The 18,519-nt window shown below is 45.5% G+C and overlaps 1 protein-coding gene across 1 annotated transcript in view; it reads right to left on the reverse strand.

Annotated features, from left to right (window-relative positions):
- The window catches only part of CFAP58 (cilia and flagella associated protein 58), a 98,484-nt gene extending 80,903 nt beyond the window's left edge, over positions 1–17,581 (reverse strand). Inside the window, exons 1-6 of the mRNA XM_084773025.1 lie at positions 17,401–17,581; positions 14,113–14,394; positions 11,246–11,394; positions 6,137–6,293; positions 5,219–5,413; positions 2,555–2,692 (exon numbers count right to left, since the gene is read on the reverse strand). Coding sequence (XP_084629151.1) covers positions 2,555–2,692; positions 5,219–5,413; positions 6,137–6,293; positions 11,246–11,394; positions 14,113–14,394; positions 17,401–17,409 — 930 coding nt within the window. The 5' untranslated portion in view covers positions 17,410–17,581. The remainder of the gene's footprint in view (positions 1–2,554; positions 2,693–5,218; positions 5,414–6,136; positions 6,294–11,245; positions 11,395–14,112; positions 14,395–17,400) is intronic.
- Between the last annotated feature and the right edge of the window lie 938 nt (positions 17,582–18,519).

Raw genomic sequence — 18,519 nt, forward strand, 5'->3', positions numbered from 1 at the left:
ATCAAGCAAGAATACTGAGTTACGCACATACAAAGGCATGAGCTCTGCATACAAATGCTGTATTTGATTGGCAGTTTTCACAGACCTATAGAGTGATCTCTCTGAGAAAGTTATTAAATTGCTATGAAATATTTAAACATTCTTTCGGGGCCACGGGGTCATCGTAGCCCAGTCACATGCACTAGAAAAGAATCACCCTTCCTCAAAGGGTATGAGTCTGCAAATCCACACAATGGCCAAAGGTCTCAGAGAAGAATCCCAGCAAAGGAACTCTCCAGGCCTGCAGGGTTTTTTTATTTTAAATTAAATTCACTTTTTAAAGAAATGTTGCCATCAAGAGCTGGAGCGATGGCTCAGTGGTTAAGAGCGCTTGCTGGTCCTCCAGAGGACCCCGGTTTGATTCCCAGCACCCGCATGGCAACTCCGGTGCCAGGGACCCAACATCATCTTCTGGCACCAGACATGCATGAGGTGTGCAGACATAAACGCAGGCAATATAGAAAATGTTTCAAGTTTTATCTTTCAATTTCCCACTTTAAATAACTAAGAAAAATAACTATAAAGGCAGTTCAGGATTCTTCTGCAAGCTTAACTCTGGAGAAGGAAGGGAGAAAATTAGCTATGCATGATATCACTGTGTAATTGCTAGAAACATAAGCCCGTTAATTTAGGGATGTAACCAAAGTCATCGATTTTTCCACATGTCTCATCATGTTGTCAAAGAACAAAATTAGTGAGACTTTTTAGTTTTTTGCTATAATTTCACCTCAGGGGTTAATACATCATCTTGACTTACGTGACCATTTCATGTCAGCTCCAACTTACTACACTGTCGCAAAGAACAAACTTCAAGTCAAGTCACCATAGACTCTTGTAACTCTTCCTAGCCTTAGACCCTAGAAGGTTCAAGTTGGCTGACCTTAAAGCCTTTTTCAATGGTCTTAACTACATGGCCATTAATCCAGACTCCATGGTTACACTTCAGAGAAATCCTAACAATGTTTCCTCTTTGGGGTATGCATTCAGAAAAAGATCCAGCATACATGCGTGTGTGCATGCGTGCGTGCGTGTCCTCTTCAGATTCTCAAAAGAGACTGTAATACAAAAAAAATGTTCTGGCTCCTCAGTTGAAGAATGGATAAAGAAGCTGTGGCTACATTTACATTATGGAATATTACTATTAAAAACAAGGAAATCCTGAAATTTGTGGACAAATGGATGGAACTAGAAATGATCATCCTGAGTGAGTTAACCCAGAAGCAGAAAGACTCACATGGTATATACTCACTTATAATTGGGCACTAGCCCAAAAGGCATGTCCCGTGGAAGTCTTCACTTACCAGGAGATTGGGATAGATATGAGGGCATCCTATTGGGACTCTAATAAGAGAAATATAGGAGATGTGGGGATAGAAGGACCCAGAGGGTCCTAGAAACCTACAAGAAGAGCATCATGATGGGTGGATTGGGGCCCAGGGGGCTCTGCTCAAACTAGTGCACTAACCAAGGACAATACAAGTAGTAAACATCGAACCCCTACTCTAATCTAGCCCATGGACAGGACATTATCCGGAGGTGGGGGGAGGGGAGACTGACTCGGACATGAACTCTGGTGCCCCATATTTGACTACCTCCCCTTGGTGGAGAGGCCTGGTGGCACTCAAAGAAAGAATAAGCAGGCTACCAAGATGAGATTTGATAGCCTATGACCATGTAGTGGAGAAGGAGGTCCCCCTCGGTCTTAGACCTAGGGGAGGGGAATAGGGTGAAAGCAGGAGGGAGGGAGGAATGGGAGGATACAAGTGGTGGGATAACAATTGAGTTGTAATCTGAATAAAATAATTAAGTAAAAAAAAGTTCTGGCTCACTACTCACATCTAGACATTATTCTTCATAGGCCATTTATTTTATGCCCAGTATCCAGATATATAATAAAAACAGGGAACATGTATTTTCCTTTCAGAACCGAAGAGAAAAATGTAAAGCTATCTGCTAATCACAAAGGCACATGATACAGACTTTAGTGTCAAGTGAGTACCCAGAGTTCATTGGCAAGCACCCTTTCATGAGGGAAGGGAGAACAAGAAGAAAGTTTGAAACAGGCATTAGAAAGAAGTGGGGGGAAAAGCCAAAAAACAAAAAAACACAATTCCACGATGCTGGAATCCCTACGGTGACAGTCTATGCCCAGCTCTCCCAGGCTACCTTCTCCTTACAAACAGTAAAACCTAAGCTGAGGTCTCCATTATGCATGTAGGAATGAATTCCAGCTGGGGGCAACTGGCTCCTTGCAGGTCTAATTACAGAGATGAGCATCTGACCTTGCTCGAGAAAGCATTTTAATACGCATATGACTAGTTTTATAAATAAGAGAGGAAGTCATCAGGCTCCTGGCTTCTGGGCCTGAAGTGACCGCGACTACGGCTGTGGGCTCGCACCTGCCTCTCTGTATCAAGGCTCTCAGCCGACACAAGGGCTCCAATGGCAAAGCAAACCTGCGGTGACAGGTACTGAGGACGCAGCGCTAGGGACCAGGCATGCACAGGGTGTTTACTTTGAGTTCCAGGGCCTTCTGCTGGTTTTCCTGGGAGAGCTGTTCACAAGCCAAGCTGTGTTGTTCGTTCTCTTGCTGGAGTTTCGTATTCCGCGCCTGAAACTGCTCGAGCTCCTTCGCGGCTCTCTCGTTCAGTATCTGAAAGGTGGGGAGTGAGGGAGCTGGTTAATGCCCCGTTAATCTGACGACGGCGTCTGCATGTGCGTACACGGGAGGCCCCTGAAGACACCTTTTTCGTCTTGCAGAAATTTTACTTTATCCCCAATGAAGGCACTAACACACTCAAATATAATGAACATTAAATGGCTGAGGAAAACGACTCCTTCTAACGAATAACACAGTGAACGTGATTTTTTTTTTTCCTGAGAGCCTTTGGGAAGTCTTGTTCACAGGTGGTGGATAAATATTTTAATGCCTGTTTGCCGTTTGGCAGGCTTTGCATACGCAACAATTTCTATAATCACTGCAAATGAGCTGGAGATTTAAATGGGTTTTGTCAGCTCTGGGGCCCTGAAGCTGCGTCTTCAGAAGCAAATCCTGCATTAACATGCTTCCAACATCCCCCCTCCCCCAGCAGACCCGGCCCCCAACACCAACCCAAAGACAATTCCTCTCTAATCCAACTTAAGTGGAAACTGGGGCGCAGCGGTGGAGTGACTGATCGCCTGTTCTGAGCAGACATGGTTTAAAACAACAAAGGATTCTACCTGAAGACACCGTTTCTGCTGGGAAAATACCACAGATGTGAAGGATAACAAATGAGCTAAAGGAAGAAAGGGGGAAACCAGGCACTCGCTTTAAATATAGCTTCCTTGTACGTGAAAACAAAAACATAGAGATAGGCATCCAATTCACCACCAGATGGGACCAGCTGAGCTAAAGATGACATTTGTTTTAGGTGGACCCTAGACACTGCTTATTCAAAACCTTTGTTTTACCTGGGTGTCCAAAGTCTTTTTTTTTTTTTCAATTTCATGTTAAAAGAGGCCTCGTGGATTTTTGTCCCTCTTGGAGACTGCACACCATGTATTATCCATTGGTATGCTGGCTTTATATAAAATTAATAAGGCACAAATGACAAAGAAATGTAATCTAATATCTACTTTTTAAGTAGAAAAGTGCTGTGTGCCTTGACAAGTCTTTAGAAACAAACTTAATAAAGGAAAATATTTTTAGGAAAAGACTCTCCAACTAAATGTATTATTTCTTTAGGGAGTGAAAAAAAAGATCACATATCTGTAATCTCAGTGCTTGGAAGGCTGGGTCAAAAGGATTGCCAGTTCAAGGGACATGATGGGACATGATGACGTCAGGGCTATCAGGCTGTGCTAATACAGTCCCTACTAGCCACACTGAGCACTTAAAATAGTTGAGTTGAATTTTAAGCTATTAATAAATGCAAACCGTCACATGTGGCTTAATGGTTTCCACACTGGACACCACAGGTCCATCCATATCTACATGGTGACTGCAAAACCAACAGAACATGGCAAAAGCGAGACCCCAGAGAATATACCCCGTTTGCAGTTTGTTTCTGTAAAGCTTGGACAAAACTATTACTCGCTTAAGAGTTTAAAAGATGCAGAAACAGCTGAGAAGAGGCTCAGGGCCTGTGGGGTATTAGGAACGCTCTGCTTCTTGAGCTGCCTGCGTGTGAACAAGGCATGTTGGAAATACATGAAGCTGCACACTTGTGACATACATGCTTGTCTACACGTACGTTGTCCATCCTTGAACAGCTTCAAAGAAACTAATACAGACCCAGCCATGCTAACTGACTCAGCCACTTTGTAGACACGAGAGGAGGAGAATGGCAAGTCCAAGATCGAAGGGGGCAACCTAGGGAGACCGTGTTTCAAAATAAAAATAGAAAAAAAAAAAAGAAAGAAAGAAAGAAACGGTGGGATATAGCTCAACGGTAGAAGGCCTGCCTGGCATGTGTGAACTCCTATGTTCAATCCCCAGAACTCAAAAAAAAAAAAAAAAAAAAAAAAAAAAAAGAGGAGGAAAAAAATACTTATAGGGGTTGGAAGCAAGATAATAGTTCATAAATATCCTAAAATAATCATCAGGGCTAGAGAGATGAGGTTCTCAGTGATTAGAGCACACAGGCTGCTCTTCCTGAGGACCCAGGTTGGATTCCCCAGAACCAACATAGCAGCTCACAGCTGTCAGGGACTCCATTACTCCATCCCACACACTCTTCTAGCCTCTGAGGGCACTAAGCATACATACAGTATGGCATACAGACCAACATGCAAGCAAAACACTCCAGTACATTAAAAAAAATAAATTAAATTAAATTTAAAAAGCCCAGTTACAACAGTAAGTAGCCTGATCCTATCCTGACTACTGACTTGTACCTATTTTCCAGGAAACATCACAACAATGTGGGCTTTGGGCTGCAGTGCAGTTGGTAGAGGATTTGCCTAGCATACAAAAAGGCCCCGAGGTCTGTCCCCAGCATCAAACCCACTAGGTGTAAATGGTGCCTGCCCACAATCCTCGCACCTGGGCTTGGGAGTCAGGAGGATCAGAAGTTCAAGGCCATCCGAAGCTTCATACTGAATTTGAGGCCAGCCTGTGCTACGTAAGAACCTATCAGAAAGAAAGAGAGGGAGGAGGGAAAGAGGAGGGAGGAGCAGAGGGGAGGCTACGGTTCACCTTCTGCTCCTTGAGCTGCTGTTCCAGCCGCTGCAGCTCCTCCTTGCTCTTCTGCATGTACTGCTGCAGAGCTTTGATCTCCGCCTGCCGGCTGTCCATGTCCACCTGGACCTGCTTGAGCTCTTTCTCCAGCTTCTCCTTCTTCCGGGACTCTCTGGAAGCTTCATTCTGACGATGCTGAATTTCTTGCTGGAACTGTGGGGGGGGGGGGGGGGGCGGGACAGAGAGGAAAGGAGATGAGCCGTGGCAGGGCCGGGTCTCCATCAGACAAGTTTAGCACAGGCAGTACGTGGCCTGCGGCGTGCTTCCACTGAGCAGGCCTCTGTGGAACGGTCACGGTGGGCCCCAAAGTTCACAGGGTCAGGGTTTTCTGGGTTGATTCTCAGGACCTTGACACCAAAAGCTCCACCCTGGCTGAAGGCAACAAATTCATAGGTGATATTATAAATATCAAGCAAACGCAGATAGCACGACTATCAAGCTCCGCACTAGGAAGAGCCGGCTACCCGAAATAAGAAATTCTGTGCTTGATCCCGAATGTTGCAAAGTCAAGCACCGTGGTTACTTGATGTCCAAAGTCTGTGAAAAATCCTTCTCTTGTGCTCAAAAAAATGTCATTTTCTCGTTAAGAGTCTGCTCTTGTGATTTATCGTGTGAATTATAAAGGAGAAGAAGGCTAAAGGATTTCTTGTCTGGTGTAGGGACACCCACTTGACGCCAAACCTTGGGCAGAGCCAACGCACGGACTTAGTGACTGCTCAGACAGAACCCCGGGCAAAATGGGCCCAAGAGTCAGGGCCAGAGAAGCAAGTCAGAGGAGAAGACACTTGGTTTGTCCATAACGGGTCATATCTGAGAGAGGCACTAGATGGGAGGGGACACACAGACAGGCCGCCCTCCGGAACACGGTGAGCAGACCTGATTGATGACGAGTTCCGCCTCTTCCTTGGCGCGCTCGGTTTCCTGCTGCTGTTGGGCGGTCTGAGCTAGGGTCTCCCGCAACTTCACTACTTCTGACAGGAGCTGGTCTCGCTCCTTTGTCACCTCTTCTTTGAACTTCAGTAAGTCACGGATGCTGAAAAGAAAGAACGCGGGAGTCAGACTAGTCGCCATTTGTTCAGGGGTCCTTCCTATTGTTCCCAACAAGCCTGTCCTCCCGTGAGGTCGATGGTGCGCACTGTTCAGGCAGTGGGTGAGAACATGGGGGCTGTTTATTGAAAAGAAATGACAAAATTATAAATACAATAAGATCCTTTTTATTTTTAGTAAAATATACTGTGTATTCCTCCTCCTCCTCCTCTTCCTCCTCCTCCTCCTCCTCCTCCTCCTCTTCTCTCTCTCTCTCTCTCTCTCTCTGTGTGTATTCTACAGACACTTCTAAAACTGGTCATGTTATCAGTTATCTCTGAGAATTGGGATTTTTGGGTGGGAAATCGGAGGCATGGGTTCTTCGGTACCTCTGTGCTATTTGAATGTTACAATAAAACCATATTGTTATTGTCAACTCATATAATGAGCCCCAAGGAGATGTCAATTTAGGAAATTATTTATCTAACATATCCACTGGGGCACTATGATGACAACCAAAATGTCTAAAATAAAGCATAAATATAACCAAATAGTACGCATTGCCATTTTCTTCCCATTCAGCCAAAGAAATGAGTTCATCTCAAGGGGTGCAGTCCAGAGAAAATGTCCCCCAGAACAAACTGGAACAAACCCAGCGTGCTGCTGGGATTTGGAGAGCCTGTGATAATATTCATTGATTTGAATTGTAAACTAAATCGCTCCACGTGACAAAGCCCGTCCCATCTGACGGGCCATGACTTCCTGCAGAATTTAGTGCTTGTGGAGTGTGAAGCTCTGTGTCTGATGGGGCTTCTGCAGCAGGGTAAACCCGGAGGGAGGCAGCAAAAAGCTAAGAGAAACGCCCCGCAGGTCCTTGCAGCTGACAGTCATCAAGCGATGCCTCAACACACAGGCATTTGACAGCGCTCATTTACCAGCATCCTTGATATAACATAAATGTTTAATACGGGCCCTTCAAACCCTTGCCCGAGCGCATCTGCAGAAATGACACTGCAACTCTGAGGCTGATCTGAAGAGAGCGAGCTCCTACTGAGCACACGGTTGAGGCTCCAACTCCAAGCTGCGCCTGCTTTACACTCTCTCCTCCTCACCTCTTCCACTGCCTGCTGTCTGAGTCAGTCCCCTCCCATGGCTCACCATTTCTTCCTCCATGAGCCCATCACTAGAGGGAGCATGTGGTTGACTTTCCTATTCCCTCCCTAGCGCCTGTACATACAACATCAAAGCTGGACCAACAGATCAAGAAAACAAGAGACTGAAAGAGCACCTTAGGTTTGGCTAAGGGTGCCCAAGGAGACGCATCTGCTCCTGGTGTGAGGTTTTGCATGGCCTGCCCTGTGCTAGACAGACTCTTGCATGACTTAAAACGGTCTCTTCCTTCGGGAGTTCACAGCTTAAATGGGTAAAGATGTCGTCCTCATTTGTTTTTCTGCTGTTGTCATAAAGACCATGACCAAAAGCAACGTGGGGGCAGAAACCCCCTCCCCCAGGTTACAATCCATCGTGAAGGAAATTCAGGGCAAGATCTCTAGGCAGGAACCTGGACACAGAAACTGCAGCAGAGGCCATGGAGACAGGGCTACTTACTGGCTTGTTCCTCATGGCTAGCCTGCTTTCTCCTACAAGCCAAGACTACTAGCCCAGGGTCAACGCCACCTACACTGAGCTGGGCCCTTCCGTATCTATCATTAATCAAGAAAATACCTCCCAGAGGCTTGCCTGCAAGCCTAGGCTTTTTCTCAGCTAAGGTTCCCAGATGTACCAAGTTGATTGATTAAATGAACAAATAAGTCACAAAACTAACCAGCACAGAAGTATCTTAACAAATCCTTTCAATACAATGTAACAAAGGGGCACACGGAAGTATATGTTGGATCTTATGGAAACTGGAAACACAGCAGCCCTTCCTGCCTAGTCACTGGGAGCTAGAGGTGGAATAGAAATATTGATTACAACACAGTTAAGATGGTGTTCCAAGGGCTGGCGAGATAGCTCTGAGGTTAAAAGCACTGGCTGTTCTTCCAGAGGTCCTGAGTTCAATTCCCAGCATCCACATGGTGGCTCACAACCATCTACAGCGAGGTCTGGTGCTCTTTTCTGGCATGTAGTTGTGCATGCAGACACAGCACTGTATACATAATAAATAAATCTTTTTTTAAAAAAAAGATGGTGTTCCAGATGGGTTTTAAGGGACCAGAGGAGTTTACCAAGGGGAGAATGGAGAAAACATCTTCAGCATAGGGGGGATGTGCTTGTGTAAAGATGGGGGTACCAGCAACAAGGGAGGGATGGCTCAGCATGAGGCCAGAGGAGCAAACTGCAGCAGACAGTTGAAAGGCTTCAAATGACATGTTCAGGAGTCTGGCCTTTATCCTTTGAGTATGGGTACCCAAGCAGGGATGGGAGACAGGTGCCTATGTGCTGCAGAAACACACCTCAGGGAGATGTTTTGCTGCCACCAGGAACAGCAGAGAACAGGGCACAGGCCACAGGGAAGTCAAATCAACAAGACAAAGCTTGAGGAATGAAGAAGGGGCAGGGTGAAGAGCAACCCAGTTCCTTCCTGGACCCTGAGCAGGTAGAAAAGATGGGGTTCAGTCATGGAGGGGAGGGACACAGCAGAGAGGCCAACATTCCCTTCAATACAAGTTTAAGTGCATTCTGCACACTTGCCCTTACACCACAGACAAGCGTAGCTCTCCTCTCACATCAATAATGCTTTTTTTATTTTTTATTAATTTATTCATATTACATCTCGATTGTTAGCCCTTCCCCTGTTTCCTCCCATTCCTCCCTCCCTCCCACTTCCCTCTTCTCCCCTCCCCTATGTCTGTGATTAAGGGAGACCTCTTCCCCCTATATATGCTCTTAGAATATCGAGTCTCTTCTTGGTAACTTGCTAACCTTCCTCTGAGTGCTGCCAGGCCTCCCCATCCAGGGGACGTGGTCAGAAAAGGGGCACCAGAGTTCGTGTGAGAGTCAGATCTCACTCTCCACTCAACGATGGAGAACATCCGTTCATCGGCTAGGTCTTGGTAGGGGTTTGAAGTTTACTGCCTATATTCTCCTCGGCTGGTGCCTTAGTTTGAGGAGGACCCCAGGACCCAGATCTGCCTGTCATAAAGTTCTTCTTGTAGGTTTCCAGGATCCTGTGGGTCCTACTATTTCCCCATTCTTCCATGCTACTCTCGCCTAAAGTCTCAATAGGATGTCCTCTCCTCTGACCCACTTTCTTGGTAAGTAAAGTTTTTCATGGTACGTATCCCTTGGACTAGTGTTTTGATATAAGTGAGTATATACCGTTTGTCTCTTTTTGCTTCTGGGTGAACTCACTCATTATGATAATTTCTAGATCAATCCATTTGTCCACAAATTTCTGGAATTCCTTGTTTTTAATAGCTGAGTAGTATTCCATAGTGTAAATGTACCACAGTTTCTTAGTCCATTCTTCTACTGAGGGACACTTAGGCTGTTTCCATGTTCTGGCTATTATGTATAAAGCAGTTATGAACATGGTTGAGCATATGTCCGTGTTGTGTGGTAGGGCATTTTCTGGGTATATTCCAAGGAGTGGGATAGCTGGGTCTTGAGGAAGCCCTATTCCCATTTTTCTGAGAAAGCACCAGATAGCTTTCCAAAGTGATTGTACTAGTTTGCATTCCCACCAGCAATGAAGGAGTGTTCCTCTCTCTCCACATCCTCACCAACTTTTTTTTTTTTTTTTGGTAGCAGACAGAAACCAGCACAGAAAAACACAACTGGTCAAAACGCAGCAAACAACTGATCATGGGGTGTCCCACCCCAACTGATATATCTATGATGCACCTCTATACTGAAGGCCCAGGGAAGCTTGCTGAAGAGCAGGTAGTAAGATTTTAAAGAGCCAGAGAGGCAGGATGTGTGCTTCAAGAGAGTGTCTGCTGTATACGGTTAGAAAGCTTGTGCCCGGGACTTGCCAGCTACATGTTTGCCTAAACAAGACCTGAAAGGTGACCACACCAATAGGCATGCCAACACGGATGGGGGTGATCTCATAAGGTCCCACCCCCAGACAAAGAGCTAGAGGTGGTCAGAGGTTGCTGAGAGAGGGAGAGTCAATCTTCTGGCAGAAGCCCCTTAATAAGACTATCCACTGCCAAGTGGGCCTCCCTAAACACACACTAAATGAACTCATAGATTGCATGTATAAATTATGTAGGGGGTGGGGGAGTGTGCTTGTAAAACATCAATTATTAAAGAATAAGAGGCCAAAATAATAGAAAGGTAAGCCTAAAATCTCTACTCAAACTGTAGCAGTGATTCTTCTAGAGAAAGAAGTATATGTAATATAATCTTAGGGGAGGACAGACGGGGGTCTTAAAAAGAAACCCTAGGGGGCTTGGGGAGGTGACTCCATGATTAGGAGCACCAGCTGTTCCTCCAGAGGACCCAGGTTTGACTCCCAGAACCTACATAGCGGCTCACAACCACCTTTAACTCCATTCTCAGCCAATCTGATGCCCTCTTGTGGATTCCATGGGCACCAGGCATTCACGTGGTACACAGAGATACATGCAGACAAAACACCTACACGAATAAAAACTTTTAAATAATTAAATCTTGCCAGGCATGGTAGCACATTCCTTTAATCCCAGCACTCGGGAGGCAGAGGCAGGTGGATCTCTGTGATTTCAAGGCCAGTTTGGTCTACAAAGTGAGTCCTGGACAGCAAAGGCTACACAGAGAAACCCTGTCTTGTTTAAAAAAAAAAAACTTTAAAAAATAAAACAGGGCTAAACAGGAAACAGTTTCTAGGAACCCCACAAAGGGGAGTTTTGCGATACAGAGGAGCAGCAGTCCAAGCCCAGGCAAATGGCGCCAGCCCACAGCAGGTTGCTGCACACTACACAGGACTTTGCAGAGGCAAGTTCACACACTATCAAGAAGATTTTGACCTACTTGCTGTCCTGGTCCATTGACAGTCCAGACCCCTGCTCAACCAGTTTGGTCAGGTTCACTATTTCCTCTTTCAGGGCAAGAATTGTCTCCTTAGCCTTTTGCTCCTTATCATATGCCGAGTCCACCATCTTCCAGGCTTTTTCGATTTCCTGACGAGCCAGAGAATATCAGTGAGAAAAAGACAAATGGGATTCCCTGATGCAAGATAAACCAGCACAAATAATAGCACTGTGGCTACAGTGTGGTAAGTCAATTACAAGGAAACAATTATGTGTATTACATGGTATGAGAAAGTTTGGACTGGCAAAATTGTTCAATGTGAGTAGCCAACAGGGAAGAGCCAGAGAGTGCAGCTGCAAGGTTCTGTGGGGACTGCTCTCTCTGGAAGAACTGTTTCTGATAAATTGATAAACTTACAAAACTTAAAATGAACACTTCTGTGGTTAATTTCTATTTTAGAACATCTCTATATGACCACAGATCCAATCCCTAAATCAATATAGATTGAAAAAATTCTTGATAATTTTGCAAATGAAAAATATATTTTAGTCAGGTGCAATGATGCATGCCTGTAATCCTAGCACCAAGAAGGTAAAGGCAAAGAGGATCAAGAGTTTGAGGTTGACCTGGCTACATAGCAAATTCAGGGCCACCCTGAAAAACATTTATATACATAAACCTCCACACACATACACACACATTAATATAGCAAGCATACATATATACATAATACTTAAGTGTGTGTGTGTGTGTGTGTGTGTGTGTGTGTGTGTGTGTGAATGCCAAAGTTGGCTTTAGAACATTCCACAGGGTTACTTTCCCTCACTGGTGCCAGAGTGTTCCAGTCTTCAGAAGGCCAAACCCAGAACCTCTCAAATGCATGGTTGGTGTGCTTTGACCTCTGGATTTTTTTTTGAGAAGGGGGGGGGAGAGGGAGAGGCAGAGGAGGGAGGGGGAAGGAAGGAGGGAAGGAGGGAAGGAGGGAGGGAGGGAGGAAGGGAGGGAGGGAAGGAGGAAGAGGCTCTCACAGTGTGTCTTTGGCTGGCATGTTTTCTTAGAAACACAAGTTCATGCTCATGGTGGGAAATCAACCCCACAGCAGGGGATGGAACAGCCCTGAAATGTGATGTGGAGCATTCACACACACACACACACACACACACACACACACACACACACCACACCCCGACTGCAGCTGGAGTAAAGGAACCACCTGAGCATTTGTCTGCAGTGACCTTGAGTTTGTCCTGCCACTTCACTATCTTGAAACATTTTTGTCAAGCAGAATTTAAGTCTTTTAGATAAATAAAAGCCTATAACGTTTAGATGAAATATTTAGCTTTTATGTTGGCAAGAAATAAAATGGACGGAAGAAAGTAAATTCGAGCTTGCTGTTATAGCACGCAGAGAGTCCTCTTAAGTGACCATAGCACATCCCTTGGTGACTCAAAGCAAAACGTCAATTTGTGGGTTCCAACCAAGTGCACAGCTGGGCAAAACAAGAGAAGGGTATATAAATGAGGATATGACTGCAAAATATTTTAGCCAAACCAATCTCACCAATTAGATTTTCATCAACTTATGACTTTCATTCCCAGTGTTCAAGTTTATAATGAAAACTGTTTTTCCAATTATAAAATGAATTACAGTTTCCTTCTATTACTTTTCCAGCAAGAAGAAGAAAATGGCAGTAGAGAAAAGTCATGCTACGGGAGAGTGGTTTCTAAGAAACCGGGTCAGTCCTATCTTGTACTGGTCTTAGAAGTTAATTTGAATTAGATGACTTCTGATTGCATACTATCAAGGGAATCACCTAAAACTTTCATAAATTATTTCTAGGAGCTAGAGATTTAATTATAAATTAATATATCTCAGCCTCTTATGACTTTTGAGATCAACAGGGAACATTTATGTTTCATCTTCAAGAAAATACAACATTCTTAAGCATGAGAACACAGTGTCGGATGAAGGCAGCCTTCCTCCAGATTCCCTAGACAGAATCTCTGGCTCTCCTACAAGAGAGAGAGAGAGCCAGAGAAGGGACAAGGGGCAGTGAAGGGACAAGGAAAAGGACCTTGGAAGGAATGGTTGTGAAAACTATCCCCAAGAACTCTCAAAACAAGCTCTACTAGTGCAAGAGGAAAAGTAGAAATGTAAAAATAATTTTAACAAGATGTTAGGATGATCATTTGGTGGATAAAGTGCTTGCCACAAAAACACACAATGGCCTAAATTACATCCCAGGTTCTAATGGTAGCACAAGTTCCCATCCCAGTGCTAGGGAGGCAGAGGCAAGTGCACCTGTGGGGCTAAACCAGCCAGCCTAGTCTAACCTGGAAGCACGTGGCTGGTAAGATGCCCTATTGCTAAAATCAAGGTGGAGAGTGTCTGAGAAACAACTGTAAAGCCCTGGCCTCCACACAAGTACACACGTGCTAACAAACATGCACAGAGAGAGAGAGAGAGAGAGAGAGAGAGAGAGAGAGAGAGGAGAGGAGGGAGGGAGGGAGAGGAGAGAGAGAGAGAGAGAGAGAGAGAGAGAGAGAGAGAGAGAGAGAGAGGTGTATAAGCACCTTGCATCGCAGAGAACATTCTACGATTCCCAATACTGCACTTTATCTCTAAGTCTTTTGGCTAACCCATTGTTTTCCACAAACTAGGCAGTAGAGGGGAAAGCACTCCGTTTGTTTTCAACATGTAACCTCACCAGGGTTAATTACTCTCTTTCAAAGCCAATACTCTTCCCCAGGCTTAATTAATATCTACATTATGTACATTTTGTATCTAATCACTCATGTCTTACCAGCCAGAGAGCTGTCAGTATGTGACCTTTGAAACGCAAGCTCCTCTGTGTCTAGAACACTGACCTTCTTGAGAGACGCGATGGTGGTCTGGTCATCCTGAGACAGCTTCAGCGCGGTGGCAACCTTGGCAGAGTTCACCACAATCTCTGCGTTCAGCTCTCTGCATTTGGCCATGAGACGTTTCTCGTTGTCATAAGACTTTTTCATGACAGCGTGAAGCTTCTCATATTCAATCCTGAATTTTTCCAGACTTTTGTCTCCTGAAAGTTCACTGAGAACCTCCTGAAAATCTCTCTCCATTTCTTCAAATGCAGTTTCCTCCAGCACTAGTTTGTCAGTCTTTTCCTGAAAGAAAGATCAAGGATGTTACCCCATTCCTGTCAAGAAATGGCTGTTTGGTAGCTCAGAGTGAAAGCCCCTACACACATGGCTGTTGCTGCCCCAGAATGAAAGATGCTCACACACGTGACTGATGAATAAAAAGATGCTCACGCACGTGACTGATGGTATCCCAGACCACATGCAAAGCAAAAGCCACAAGCTAGCAGAGATGCTGCAGCTATATACTGGGAAGGTTCCTTCATCCTCTGATGTACTTACATAGTACATATGCATGGTATAATACATGGTATTATAATTAGTTGATATGAGGTCCTACCCAAGTAAGATAAGCCTTAACTTCAATCATATGGGCGTCCATAGCAGATATGAGCAAAGACAAAGAGACACACACAGAGAGGCTGTAAAGATGGCTTGGGCTTCCACAGTTGCAATCCAAGGAAGGCTAAAGACCGCTGGCGACTACCAGAGAAGAAACAAAGAAGGACATAGTGAGGGCCTCAAAAGGAGCATAGCCCTGCCAACACCTTCACTTTAGACTTTCAGCACTGAGAACTGGGAAGCCTTCCAATTTGTGGTGCTTTGGTATGGCTGCTCTCAAAAAGGAGCACCCACTTATTAGGTACAGCACAGCAGCACTAATAATGATGAAGGTTTGGTTAATGCATGTATGCATTCATTCAAGGAGCATGTATTCAACACCTACAGGAGAGCTCTGTAATGTAGACCATAAAGGCAACCAAGGGAAGGAATATAATATACAGCCCATCCACGGGGTATTTCTGTTCTGTTAGCTGGTGGGGGATGCTTCTACAGTAACAGAAATAGAGAATTCAGTCCCTTCCTAAAACGCATTCTATGTTCTTTAAGAGACTAAAAAGAGATTCACTCCCAGCAGCGCGAATAAAGCACACTTGGTGAAAGAAGTGGTACTCAAGCCACTAGATGGACGGAAAGGATTCTCTGGAGAAAAGCTCCTTCTGTGCAAACGGTGGTGCCTGTGGGAGAGCTCACAACCAGGCAAGTGCCCTAGATGCCCACGTATGAGAGATGTGAGAAGGAGAAGAGGCCGAGATCGAATTGTGGGCATGGAGCGCTGGGCTAAGGGTTTGCTGTTCTGCCAGCCACAAAGACCCACTCAATGCCTCTCAGGGTAGATACGGCAGTCAAGCTTTACTTACGCGTTCCACATCCTGCTTTGATAGGCTACACCAAAGGGGACTTAACGTCAGCCACCCACTGCTCATCAAAGAAACCAAATGGGATGATCTTTCATCCCAATAAGAATAAAATTCTAATCCACCCTGGAGATTCTAAGAAGCCTAGTTTGCCTCTTCTTTCAATGAGCTTCCCCAATATGAGGAAACTTTATATAGTCTTAGTGAGAGAAAAAAAACTGTGCTGTTAATTAAATCCCTACACATGACGCGCAAGCAAAACACACTGCTTAGAGATTTAAATAGATGTGGTGCCTGTAACACTTGCCATAACAGCTTTAGCGCTATTTAAAACTCAACAGAGGTTTCCTTAGTAAAAGCAGATTATCACACAGACCACGATTCAGCAAATGCACAAAGAAGGAAACCCCATATTCAGCGAATGTGGCGGTGCTGCTCCATCTTGTTGATGCAAAGGCTGAGCTACAAGCACCAATTCATGGCAAGTGCTCTGCGCTCTGGCCTTGAGAGCAGTATCAATGCCAACACTTGACCAACAGCTAACGATTTGTTTGCACCCAGGTTCTCCAAGCTGCCCTGGGCTCTGAGCATCATCAGCTTGTGGGGGGGGGGGGGAACTTATGGAGAATAAAGAACAATAAAATAAGACGAGGCAATGAGCGCAGGAGGAAACACTGACAGCAAACAATGCAGAGTATAAAGGAGAGCTAGCTGAGAGAACATCATTTTCTTTCTACCACCTATTAAATGTTTGTAATTTCTTATTTTAAAAAAAAAGGAGAGCTAGAAGGGCCAGGAGAAGAAGGTGGGAAGCAAAGAGACGTGAAAGAGACTAGGAAGTGGGAAAAGTAACGTGGCCACAGTCTCCTGGGAGTCATGAGATGAGAGCGACGGCACCCGGAAGTGGGGCCAATGTGGGGGATCGGGAAGCACGGGGAGTAGAGCTTACAAAGGGAGACCAGGCATGGGTGAGATAGAAGGTGAAGGGGATGCAGAGGCATAAAAAAGACAAGAAGCTATAGTATGGGGCGTAGTGGTGCTTAGAACATGCTAGAACCAAGGTGTGGGCCCGTTTGGCAGAACAGGATTAAGTACTCAGAAGACTTCTATCTTGGTTAAACTCTCTGCTGTGGTGTCTTAGAATTCTTAATTTTTACTTTACTCTGGGCCTCACAAGTTATGTAGCTGATACTGGCTGGAAATTGTGTAATAGGTACGAGTGGGCTCTGGTAGATCAATGAAGAACTCAAATAAGACCAGAGAGATAAGGACTCTGAATGTCAAGTGATGGCAAGGATGTAGGGCTGTTGAGGTTATAAATGAGAAAGCTAATGGACAGGCAGGTCACTGAAGGATGCAGAAATGAGCCCTCATCAGTGAGGCTGAAGATGAAGTGTCCCATAATACAGGTGAGGGGTGGAGGCTATGAGATGTTAGCACAGGGTCAACGAGCGGCAATGGGCTGAAGGACCTTGATGAAAGTGTGTGGCAGCTGGCGATCGCATGTTAGGGAATCAGGAAGTAACAGGTGGACAAGCTAGTGAGCAGGGTGACAAGTATGTCGGACGAGGCATTTTCAATAACCTCTCTCCGAGGTATCGCCTGCAGTTCAGAGTCCAGGGTCACAGACTCTTTGGCGGGCTAAGAATTCATGAAGAGGGAAGTAGTGGGGACAAAAGCCAAAGAAGAAAAGCGCGCGAGGGTGCAGCTAGAGAGGGGTGCTGGTGAGGGAGGGTCAGAACTAGTGAATGTAATAAAGGATGAGTTCCAGTAGGAGAGAGATGACAGGGAGAGGTCGAAGGAGAGAAGCAACAGAGGGGCGCTGACTCCTGACCTCCACCATCCTGACGCTCTTTGGTGGCGGCCTCAAAGGCTGCCTTGGAGATCAGAAAACTGGGCTAGAGTCTGGCGAAGGGGCTGTGCACTGCCCCCAGTGTCTAAAAGGGCGACACGGTTTTTTTATGTTTGTTTGTTCTGATCGCCAGCCCGGCGCCGAAACCCAGCGCTCGGTGCGTCTTCAGTCGCCTGGCAACGGCCACGCTCCACCCCTCCCCCCCCCCCCCCGCTCTTCCCTTACGCCCCCCCCCCTTCGCCACTGCCGCCGCCGATGCAGATATGACGCTCGAAAGGGGCGGAGCCCCGTACTTTGGCACCTGGGCAGCAGGGGCAGAGAAATATGCAAATATATTCTGAAGGGGATGGAGCCAAGGAAATCTAGGGGCGGTGCCTCCGAGAGGCTAGGTGGAGTCCCCAGGCCCTGGAGAAAGGAGACACTGCAAATAGGAAGAGCTGGGATAATCAGCCTTGTCCGTGAAATGTGCTTTTCTTTTTTTCTTTCTTTTTATTGCTAACCCTATTCCTACCTCTCAAAACCAGCCCCAAAGGTTGTTAATAAGTGCCCATGTGCTCGGATATGTTTTTTTAATTAATATTTTCTCAGTCTGTTTTTGTAAAATATGCTAATGAATGTTAGAACTCATCATACATTCTTTTGTACTCAGCATTCTTTTCTAGGGTCTGTCTTTATTGCACCCGTACCCGATGCTTCTGACTGGCATTTCAAATTGGGATCCAACACATGTTTTTCCTTCATCAAATGCTGAATAGCATGACGGCCTCCAGTTCACCAATACCACTAATAGCCATGGCCATTATTGTCTGACATTCATTTTATGGACCTATGTGTGAATTCCCCTAAAAAGGATATTGATAAGCCAGACTGTGCACAAGAGAATCCTGGCGATATCCCATTAGAATATGGATGTGAGGCATGCACAAAGAAATCCAGCCAAGGGGAAACTAAGGCTAAAAACAGACTCTCCTCTACCTCTCTGTGTGCCTATTGTAAAATGTATCCCTACTTGCCCTGCTACACACAGGCAAAAGCTCAGCTTCTCAGCCAAGTCATGACCGTGGGAGGCTGTGACCCTGTAACACTCTGGAGGGTGCACCT

This window comes from Acomys minous (genome assembly GCF_964271855.1).
Source record: "Acomys minous genome assembly, chromosome: 2".
NCBI classification, from domain to species: domain Eukaryota; kingdom Metazoa; phylum Chordata; class Mammalia; order Rodentia; family Muridae; genus Acomys; species Acomys minous.